The sequence below is a fragment of the Salvelinus alpinus genome, chromosome 26 (genome assembly GCF_045679555.1).
Source record: "Salvelinus alpinus chromosome 26, SLU_Salpinus.1, whole genome shotgun sequence".
Taxonomy (NCBI): domain Eukaryota; kingdom Metazoa; phylum Chordata; class Actinopteri; order Salmoniformes; family Salmonidae; genus Salvelinus; species Salvelinus alpinus.
This window is the reverse complement of record NC_092111.1, coordinates 19,312,052-19,323,676: the sequence shown is the minus strand read 5'-3', so window position 1 is coordinate 19,323,676 and position 11,625 is coordinate 19,312,052. Positions and strand designations below refer to the sequence as shown.

At 43.9% G+C, this 11,625-nt stretch overlaps 1 protein-coding gene across 1 annotated transcript; it reads right to left on the bottom strand.

Moving 5' to 3' along the window:
* Positions 1 to 3,797: 3,797 nt before the first annotated feature.
* LOC139554888 (T-box transcription factor T-A-like) lies at positions 3,798 to 10,580 on the bottom strand. Its single transcript, XM_071368128.1, has 8 exons — positions 10,302 to 10,580; positions 9,152 to 9,416; positions 8,673 to 8,807; positions 8,486 to 8,547; positions 8,329 to 8,390; positions 7,858 to 8,031; positions 7,510 to 7,633; positions 3,798 to 7,256 (listed from the first exon to the last, which is right to left on the bottom strand). Exons 1-8 carry the CDS (start codon positions 10,484 to 10,486, stop codon positions 6,992 to 6,994), a joined length of 1,272 nt encoding a protein of 423 aa, XP_071224229.1. The 5' UTR covers positions 10,487 to 10,580; the 3' UTR covers positions 3,798 to 6,991.
* Between the last annotated feature and the right edge of the window lie 1,045 nt (positions 10,581 to 11,625).

Genomic DNA, 11,625 nt, shown 5'->3' with positions numbered 1-11,625 from the left:
GCAATGGATTATCACTGGAGAATTCGTGCCATGGATCATCACTACAGGCTCCGGGCCATGGATCATCACTACAGGCTCCGGGCCATGGATCATCACTACAGGCTCCGGGCCATGGATCATCACTGGAGGCTTCGTGCTATGGATTATCACTGGAGGCTCCGGGCCATGGATTATCACTGGAGGCTTCGTGCCATGGATCATCACTACAGTCTCCGGGCCATGGATCATCACTGGAGGCTTCATGCCATGGATCATCACTAGAGGCTTTGTACGTGGAGCCGGAACAGGTCTCACCGGACTGAGGAGACGTACTGGAAGCCTGGTGCGTGGAGCTGCCACAGGGCTTACCAAGCTGGGGAGACATACTGGAGCCCTGGTACGTGGAACCGGAACAGGTCTCACCGGACTGGGGAGATGCACTGGAAGCCTGGTGCGTGGAGCAGGCACCGGATACACTGGGCCGTGGAGGCGCACTGGAGGTCTCGAGTGTAGAGCTGGCACAACCCGTCCTGGCTGGATGCCCACTTCCGCCCGGCAAATGCGGGGCGCTGGCACAGAGCGCACCGGCCTGTGAATGCTCACTGGAGACACCGTGCGTATCACCACATAACACGGTGCCTGACCCATCACACGCTCCCCACGGTAAGCACGGGGAGTTGGCTCAGGTCTGAACCCTGACTCTGCCAATCTCCCCGTGTGCCCCCCAAAATATTTTTTGGGGGGGCTACCTCTCGTGCTTGCTTTGTGATACTCCCCGGCCCTTGTCCAGGGTCCTGCTCCCTCCAGGATTTCCTCCCAGGTCCAGTCCTCCTGACCTCGCTGCTTGGTCCGTTGGTGGTGGGATCTTCTGTTACGGCTGTCGTCTGAATGAGACCAAGGTGCAGCGTGGTAGGCGTACATTTTGAATTTATTAAATGAACACCAAAAAAACACAAGAAGGATAAACGACACGTAAAGTATAGTAGCGCTAAACCAGCAACTAACAAAACAAGATCCCACAACAGAAAGTGGGAAAAAGGGCTGCCTAAGAATGATTCCCAATCAGAGACAACGATAGACAGCTGCCTCTGATTGGGAACCATACTCGGCCAAAAACAAAGAAATAGACAACATAGAATGCGCACCCCAAATCACACCCTGACCTAGCCAAATAGGGAAATAAAACGTCTCTCTAAGGTCAGGGCGTGGCAGGTATACCTATGATGAAAGTGTATGGATATACCTATGATGAAAGCGTACGGGTAGACCTATGATGAAAGTGTATGGATATACCTATGATGAAAGTGTATGGGTAGACCTATGATGAAAGTGTATGGGTAGACCTATGATGAAAGTGTATGGGTAGACCTATGATGAAAGTGTATGGGTATACCTATGATGAAAGTGTATGGGTAGACCTATGATGAAAGTGTATGGGTATACCTATGATGAAAGTGTATGGGTATACCTATGATGAAAGTGTATGGGTATACCTATGATGAAAGTGTATGGGTATACCTATGATGAAAGTGTATGGGTATACCTATGATGAAAGTGTATGGGTAGACCTATGATGAAAGTATATGGGTATACCTATGATGAAAGTGTATGGGTAGACCTATGATGAAAGTGTATGGGTAGACCTATAATGAAAGTGTACGGGTATACCTATGATGGGTATTCATGGTATTATAGTGATCCTCGCTATATGAACCACGTTAAAACTCCTACCAAGTGGGTGAACCCATACGCACTATACACACGTACATATGGATTTTGCATTGTAGATATGTGGTAGTGGAGTAATGGCCTGAGGGCACCCACTTAGTGTGTTGTGAATTCTGTAATGAATGAATTGTAATGTTCTTAAAATTGTATAACTGCCTTAATTTTGCCAGATCCCAAGAAGAGTAGCTGCTGCCTTGACACTTCGTTGGTGTAATGCGTAGGTTTTTTGACTTTCATGCCAGCGACCCAGGTTCACTTCCCTGTTCGCCCTGTTTGCTACAGTATAATACTGATTAGAGGATGTGTTATTTCAGGGACACATAAAGCAAAACAACCTTGAAAATGGAGAGTCAAAGTTCTAAATAAAACATTGAGGTGTTATTGCTTTCCATTTGAATTCTCTCCATGGTGCGATGGCGATCTGGCATGCTGGCATGCGGCATTTTGGGTTGCTATACTTTTGGGATTTAATGACAGACAGGGATTGTAAACGTGTTAGCCGTGTGCCACACCTTCATGAAGATTGTCACAAAGATGCGTCAGCGATGGAAACCCCTCAGAAGGATTCCTCTATGTGAGTGGTTCCGTCTCTACCTGTCATATCAATTACACAATTCACTTAGCATAGCTGTGTTGGTACTGGTATTTATAGAACACTCCATACAGCAGCCCCAAAAGATGATTGAATTTGGGTGCAGGAGACCACAACATCAGTGTAGGCAATGTGTGATAGGTAATGTGTTGGTTATGTGTGATAACCATAGGACCTTATTTTCAACAGTTATTTCCTCACAATTTGGCTCTTTATTACATTTACATTTACATTTAAGTCATTTAGCAGACGCTCTTATCCAGAGCGACTTACAAATTGGTGCATTCACCTTATGATATCCAGTGGAACAACCACTTTACAATAGTGCATCTAACTCTTTTAAGGGGGGGGGGGGGGGTTAGAAGGATTACTTTATCCTATCCTAGGTATTCCTTAAAGAGGTGGGGTTTCAGGTGTCTCCGGAAGGTGGTGATTGACTCCGCTGACCTGGCGTCGTGAGGGAGTTTGTTCCACCATTGGGGTGCCAGAGCAGCGAACAGTTTTGACTGGGCTGAGCGGGAACTGTACTTCCTCAGAGGTAGGGAGGCGAGCAGGCCAGAGGTGGATGAACGCAGTGCCCTTGTTTGGGTGTAGGGCCTGATCAGAGCCTGAAGGTACGGAGGTGCCGTTCCCCTCACAGCTCCGTAGGCAAGCACCATGGTCTTGTAACGGATGCGAGCTTCAACTGGAAGCCAGTGGAGAGAGCGGAGGAGCGGGGTGACGTGAGAGAACTTGGGAAAGTTGAACACCAGACGGGCTGCGGCGTTCTGGATGAGTTGTAGGGGTTTAATGGCACAGGCAGGGAGCCCAGGCAACAGCGAGTTGCAGTAATCCAGACGGGAGATGACAAGTGCCTGGATTAGGACCTGCGCCGCTTCCTGCGTGAGGCAGGGTCGTACTCTGCGAATGTTGTAGAGCATGAACCTACAGGAACGGGTCACCGCCTTGATGTTAGTTGAGAACGACAGGGTGTTGTCCAGGATCACGCCAAGGTTCTTAGCACTCTGGGAGGAGGACACAATGGAGTTGTCAACCGTGATGGCGAGATCATGGAACGGGCAGTCCTTCCCCGGGAGGAAGAGCAGCTCCGTCTTGCCGAGGTTCAGCTTGAGGTGGTGAACTTTATGAACAACTGGCCTGCTTCCCGTTTGTTTGTGTGGACTGTGTGTGAGTTGTTGTTGAGTTGTGATGATATAGGGTATAATACACGAGGTATCTGTGTCGATGAATACCAGTTGAAGTAGGTATTGACTTTAGTCCAGCAAAATATTATTTATGCTTTCAATGCCGACACTCACTCTTTGACTTGAAGTTTTATATTCTAAACTTAAATATGACATGGGCTGAAATGTATAGATTCAGTCCGTCTTCACCTTTTAGGGAATGTACATTTTATGATTGTAGACAGTAATGTGGTGGGTAAGAAGTAGCTAAGGTAGTGGCTCATTTCATACACACTGAATGTGATTGTGATTGGCACGCTGAAGTCATATTTGAGAAAACAAAGGAACTTTTAATTTATTATTAAAATTACATAAATAAACAAACTGAATGAGTCCAACAAATACAAATAGAATAGATATGTACATATGATTGGCAAGGAGGGAATGTACACAGAGCGAAGGAGGAGAGAAATCTGTTCTTACTCCTTGGCTGCTGTGGGAGGATACAGGGAACTTTCTTTCTTTATTTTCTTATTTTCCTTCAGGCCACGAAAAGCAACACACTGGATCCAAAACAAATGGCTAAGAATGAAAATGGACGTTAATTTATACTTAACAAAAATATGAACGCAATATGTAAAGTGTTGGTCCCATGTTTCATGAGCTGTATTTAAAGATCCCAGAAATGTTCCATACTCACAAAAATATGATTTCTGTCAAATGTTGTGCACAAGGATAATCCTTCCACCTGACAGGTGTTGCATATCAAGAAGCTGATTAAACAGCATGATCATTACACAGGTGCACCTTATGCTGGGGACAATTAAAAGCCACTCTAAAATGTGCAGTTTTGTCAAACACATCGCCACAGATGTCTTGAAGGAGTGTGCAATTGGCATGCTGACTGCGGGATTCTCCACCAGAGCTGTTGCCAGAAAATGTAATGTTCATATATCTACCATAAAATGTTGTTTTAGAGAATTTGGCAGTACGTCCAACCGGCCTCACAAACACAGACTACAAGGAACCATGCCAGTCCAGGACTTCCGGCTTCTCCACCTGCAGGATCGTCTGAGACCAGCCACCCGGACAGCTGATCAAACTGAGGAGTATTTCTATCTGTATTAAAGCCCTTTTGTGGAGAAAAACTCATTCTGATTGGCTCCCCTGCCCAGTCATGTGAAATCCATAGATTATGGCCATTTGAATTGATTTCAATTGACTGATTTCCTTAGATCAAATGTAACTCAGTAAAATCGTTGAAATTGTTGCATGTTGCATTTATATTTTTGTTCAGTATATTTTATATACACACATACACATTTTATTATGTTAGATCACCAATATTATTTCATTTTATTTATCTGTATCATAATAATAACAACACTAATTGTAACAATAAACAGTCAAACATACAGTGCCTTGCAAAGTATTCATCCCCCTTGGCGTTTTTCCTATTTTGTTGCATTACAACCTGTAATTTAAATAGATTTTTATTTGGATTTCATGTAATAGACATACACAAAAAAAGTCCAAATTGGTGAAGTGAAATGAAAAAAATTACTTGTTTCAAAGAATTCTCAAAAATGAAAAACTGAAAAGTGGTGTGTGCATATGTATTCAACCTCTTTGCTATGAAGCCCCTAAATAAGATCTGGTGAAACCAATTACCTTCAGAAGTCACATAATTAGTCAAATAAGGTCCACATGTGTGTAATCTAAGTGTCACATGATCTGTCACATGATCTCAGTATATATACACCTGTTCTGAAAGGCCCCAGAGTCTGCAACACCACTAAGCAAGAGGCACCACCAAGCAAGCGGCACCATGAAGACCAAGGAGCTCTCCAAATAGGTCAGGGACAAAGTTGTGGGGAAGTAAAGATCAGGGTTGAGTTATAAAAAAATATCTGAAACTTTAAAATCCCACGGAGCTCCATTAAATCCATTAATAAAAATTGAAAGGATATCATACCACAACAAACCTGCCAAGAGAGGGCCGCCCACCAAAATTCACGGACCAGGCAAGGAGGCAAAAATCAGAGGCAACAAAGAGAACAAAGATAACCCTGAAGGATCTGCAAAGCTCCACAGTATCTGTCCATAGGACCACTTTAAGCTGTACACTCCACAGAGCTGGGCTTTACGGAAGAGTGGCCAGAAAAAAGCCATTGCTTAAAGAAAAAAATAAGCAAACACGTTTGGTGTTCGCCAAAAGACATGTGGGAAACACCCCAAACCTATGGAAGAAGCTACTCTGGTCAGATGAGACTAGAATTGAGCTTTTTGGCCATCAAGGAAACGCTATGTCTGGCGCAAACCCAACACCTCTCATCACCCCGAGAGCACCATCCCCACAGTGAAGCATGGTGGTGGCAGCATCATGCTGTGGGGATGTTTTTCATCAGCAGGGACTGGGAAACTGGTCAGAAGTCTTCCAGAGATTGGAGACTAGGACGAGGTTCACCTTCCAGCAAGACAATGACCCTAAGCATACTGCTAAAGCAACACTCGAGTGGTTTAAGGGGAAACATTTAAATGTCTTGGAATAGCCAGTTGAGAATCTGTGATATGACTTAAAAATTGCTGTACACCAGCGGGAACCCATCCAACTTGAAGGAGCTGGAGCAGTTTTGCCTTGAAGAATGGGCAAAAATCCCAGTGACTAGATGTGCAAAGCTTATAGAGACATACCCCAAGAGACTTGCAGCTGTAATTGCTGCAAAAGGTGGCTCTACAAAGTATTGACTTGAGGGGGGTGAATAGTTATGCACGCTCAAGTTTTCAGTTTTTTTGTCCTATTTCTTGTTTGTTTCACAAGAAAAAAATATTTTGCGTCTTCAAAGTGGTAGGCATGTTGTGAAAATCAAATGATACAACCTCCCAAAAAATCCATTTTAATTCCAGGTTGTAAGGCAACAAAATAGGAAAAATGCCAAGCGGGGTGAATACTTTTGCAAGCCACTGTAAGGATTGGCCCCTTTAGTAAAGTTGTGGGGGTTACTTCATAAATTTAGCTTTGAGGAGCTAGTGATCCTGATTGTCTTACGCCAGTGTACGATTGTCTTTGAGTCCTGTGTCTGTACTGAAGGACACAACTACAGTAACACACCAGCAACTGGAACGATTGCGGAGGAAGTATTGTCAGATTGTCTTTGGCTTGTAACTGCACCTTGGAGAAAGCCAAGGAAACTCCCAATGGAAAAACACATGCCTCTTCCACTAAGACAGCAAGTGTGTAACTTAAGAATGGCAACCTATGGACTTTGGCTTAGAAAATCTAGGGTCTTTGGAATGGAAAAACCAACCATTTCATGTTGGTAAAACACAAGGCCTGAGAGGACCCTACATCTCTCTGCTTCAGATAGATCTTCTTCTGAGTTGACTCTCTGCCTTTCACAGGCGTCCACATGTAATGCCTCAACCCAAAGGTTTCCTAGGTGATCGTCAGGCAGTAGAGGAGAGGGAGGTGATGTGGAGCAGGATGGTGCTTGAGGAGAGTCCATGTCTGATGGAAGATGCATTGTGTTCAGTAGCTCTGAGCCACAGGTGCCCAGGAGGCGGTGAGCCTGGCGATGGAGCTTTCGAACTGGGCCTCGCCCACGCCTACACCCACCTCACTAAGGCTGGGGTCGTACATGGAGGATGGTGAGGAAACGGGCAGGGAGGAGGTCAGGCCAGTGTAGGAGGAGCCTCGCAGGAACTGGCTGGTCAGGCCGCCAGAGATGGAACCAGAGGAGGAGCCAGAAGGAGTTAGGGTCGTCCCGGCAACAGACCACAGGCTAGGATACTGGCTGTAGGGAAGAGAGAGAGAGAGACAGAGAGAGAGAGAGAGACAGAGACAGAGAGAGAGAGAGAGAGAGCAACTGGGGTTTGATTATGAGTTTTTTTCTGTCCGTGTGACCTAACCAGGAAGAAATTTGGGCCTAGTAAAAGTCTAAGCCCAAAATGTTCCCTGATCAAGTCATGTAGTCAGGAAAGTGCTGGAATATAAACAGTGGTATCAGAAACATATAGATGATAAACTATGACCATGTGTTGCCATACCTGGAGTTGGATGTGGAGTTGCTGGTATGGGCCAGGGTTCCCATCCCAGTGGAGTTAGGGATCTGAAGGGCTGACCAGCTGTCATGGGTGGGCAGGGCTCCCGACGAGTTGTCCATGTAGTTGTCTAAACAATAAAGTACATAGACAAATGATTAAAAACAGTATATTAAACATTTCTCTGATCAAAACAATGCATTTCCTTTAGGGGTGATTTCTCAAACATCTTTTATGAACCAACATCTTGAAATGTCCATGCTGTCATCTACACCTAGAAGTCTGACTCGTGACTAGAACAAACAGTAAACAGTGCATTCACAGACCGCTGGGTTGGGCAGAGGAGGTTCTTACTTGAGCTGGAGGAGCGGTGTGGGTAGTGGCTGGGGTAGGGGGCTGCCCTGTGGCCCCTCAGGCTGGAGTACCTCTCACAATAAGACCCTGAGGAGGGGCCAGGGGCCCCGCTGAACGGAGGGGGGCTGCTGCTGGAGCACATAGGGCCGTTACCAGGTAGGAACCAACCACCAACTGAAAGGAAGAGAACAGACAAAATGGTTATATTCATATGCGTCCTTTTTTCATACTGTTCTCTATGTATAGTTTCCTTGGGGACATGGAAGGCTTTGAAAATAAAGAACATGTCTGTTGCATATCTAACCTGGGTGCATCATATGAGGATCATTCTTTTCTGAATGTTTAAGAAAAGTGTGTTTGAAAATTATGTCAAATATAATGACTTGGTTTGATTGCTGGAACTGAAATGGAGAGGTCTAGAAAGAGCTTTTCTAATGTGGTTGATGTTGTGAGACTGAAGGGAAGACTTACGTTGGGAATAACCAGACTGTTGACTGTCTCCACCATGGTCTGGCATGTCTTTATGGTCGCTCCTAAAATTGAAAACATAACATCAGAATTGGCACACAAAATCAAATAAACCCATAAGAAGCATATCTCTGACACAATATCAGTCTCTTCCTCTTACCTCTCTTTGGCGTCGAGGAAAGCTTTAGCGAATGGATTGTGTTTGATCTTCAACGCAGTTATCTAGAAGGTACATAAATATGACAGCTTCTATTATTTTCTTCCTTCATTGTAAGCTGGACACAATAAAAATTGTATTATTGTGAACAATGAGTATATCTGTGACTGTGTTATTCAGACCAACTGACCTCTTCGTTCTGGTAAGCAGTGACAGCGATGAACTGGGTCTCGGGGAAAGACTGGCTGCTGATCATCTTCTGGAGCCCTCCAACCTTCACTATGTGTATCCTGGGCTCATACTTATGCAGAGAGTTCAGCATGATCTACAGAGAAATTATACCTTATTTTAATAATTTCACAATAAAGTACAATCAAAAACAAAGGTCCAAAACACACACTCAAAATGTATAAGATAGCAGATCAATTTAGTCCTACAGATGCGCAATAAAAAATTGTGAAGTTGATTTGCCATGAAATGAACACTGTTGTTCACCAGAAAAGGCTTAACTTTGTAATTCAGCACAGCAGGGTAGAGCATCATTAGCTCTGAGAGAGCAGGGCAATCTGAACTAGCCTACCAAGTTGTCTTTAAATTGATTTACATAGTAATAAATATGCATACTGCAAATACAAACAAAGAAGACGACAAAACCAATCGGGGCCTTACCTGTCCTCCCCCGTTGAGTTTATTGGACAGTTTGACTTTGCTGAATGAGACAGGCGCTTTCATCCAGTGTGCTCCGAAGTTAGGCGAGTCTGGGTGGATGTAGACGCAGCTAGGGCTCTGTGGCTCGGGCTTGCCACCGGGAACCCACTCGCCATTCACGTACTTCCACCGGTTGTTGTCTGCAGCCACGAAGTCCAATAGGACTGAGTACATGGCGTTGGGGTCCAAGCCGCTCACATTCGCTCTGAGCACTGGAAACATCCGCCTGTAGGTTAAAATAAAGTTGTTAAAATAAACATATTGCCTAAGCAAGCCTAAATATTATGTTATGTTGGCTCAGCCGTTGATCTATATAATTGAATTATTTGGCGGTATATTTGTTTGCATTAATATTTGTTTGCATTACTTTATCCTACTAATAGGTTTATGCGATTTGACGGCCGTTGCGCATTAGGCCTAATTCTTGACATGGTGTTTAAGTTGCCACAGTGAAACATAGATAGTGCCCAGCCGGGCCAACACCCTCTCATCTAGCCTATTCTGAAATGCTGAACATGTCTGTTGCATATCTAACCTGGGTGCATCAGTTACATTTAGCTTCGTGAAGTCAAATCAAATCAAATTTGATTGATCACGTACACATATTTAGCAGACGTTATTGCGGGTGTAGCGAAATGCTTGTGTTCCTAGCTCCAACAGTGCAGTAGTATGTAACAATTCACAGCAATACACATAAATCTAAAAGTAAAATAATGGAATTAAGAAAAATATAAATATTAGATCGAACAATGTCGGAGTGGCACTGACTAAAATACAGTAGAATAGTATACTGTATATATATATGAGATGAGTAAAGCAGTATGTAAACATTATTTAAACATGCCTAGTGTTGCATTATTAAAGTGGCCACTGATTCTAAGTCTATAGGGCAGCAGCCTCTAATGTGCAGGGTTGCGTAACCGGGTGGAAGCCGGCTGGTGATGGCTATTTAACAGTCTGATGGCCTTGAGATAGAAGTCGTGCATAAATGCACTCTAAGATCTCTCCAGATAAACTTGGCTTTTAATGAGGCAGACCAATAGGCCTCGAAGACCTCATTTTGATCCGTTGCTAACAGCAACAGCAACAACAACAAAAAAACATAGTCTACCTGCCAGTCTTGGTGACGATCATTTCGTTGGTTAGTTCTTTAAACTTGGTCCATAATTCTGCGTCTTCTAGTCCCAGTTTAATATCCCTCTCCGAGGCGTCTCCTTTCTCGCTCCCCTTCTGAAACTCGCTCTCCACCACGCTCAGAAGGTGGTCCAGCCGCTGGTCGGAGTTTGAAGAAGTCATATTTCCTATAGGATGAGTTCGTGTGGTGTTCCGCGAAATATACCGTTAGAATAGGATTCACTGTTTCTAGATTAGTTTTGACAGTGAGATAAGTACTACTGGCTTGGGAGCCCAAGGCCTGATCATATAAGGCCCCCCGGGACCACATGGGGATAGGGGTGTGGCGTTGCTTTCGAGACCACACCCCGATGGCCTAATGGTCGTGTTTCGAGCGTCTCTTCGATGTCCCCAATGCCAAAATGCCCATCATAATTGCGTCAATACAACATTTAAAATGTACCTATAGGCATCTAGGCCTACTTTAAACAGGGTCATGTATGAATAAGAATAATTTATTCGCTGCCTTTTCCTTTAGGTTTATAGCCTTCATGACCGAGGCCTATGCATTTTCTAAAAATGTTTGGATATTCGTTTACTCTTGCATAGCTTAAAACATTTTCAGAGCTGTTCATATTTCATACATTCGTTATGTATCTTAGAATACCCTCTAACGAAAAAAATACATGTTAAAATGTTATTAGGCCGTATTGCCAATAGCATACAATATGTTTATGGTATTAAACATAATTGATTAGTATCCTAGGTTATATCATGTATTTGTCAGAGGGGGAAAAAACATCGTTGGATGATTAGGCCAAACACATTTTTTGAAGCTTTGCATGAAAACAAAAGAAGGGAAGAGACACGGCAGCAGCCACGGTGCCTTTGAACTCAGTTGTATATTTGCGAATAATGCTAATCTTTTGTTGTACCAAATACACACGTGAGGAGTGTGGTGTTGACTGTAGCCGGGCCATTAGGCTGTTCCTCTGTTCCTGTACTTGGCGAAGTGTGGATAGCCCGGAGGTGACATCGGAGATCTGCATAATGGGGCCGACTGTCTGTTTCTGATCTCACATCCACTCTCACTAACATCGAGGACACATTGATTCACACTTCATTGTAAAAGTATTAGACTTTTTTAGTATGATACTTTTTTATCATTAAGATCGGCGATTGAGATTATAGGGGATTAATATTTGTATCCTATGCAAAATGATCTCATCTGCCTTTTTTTCTCATCCTAATACCATGGTCCTGAGCAATGTCTTTAGCCTAATGTCTTGCTGTATATATAGGCCTTCTTAGAGAATATGGTG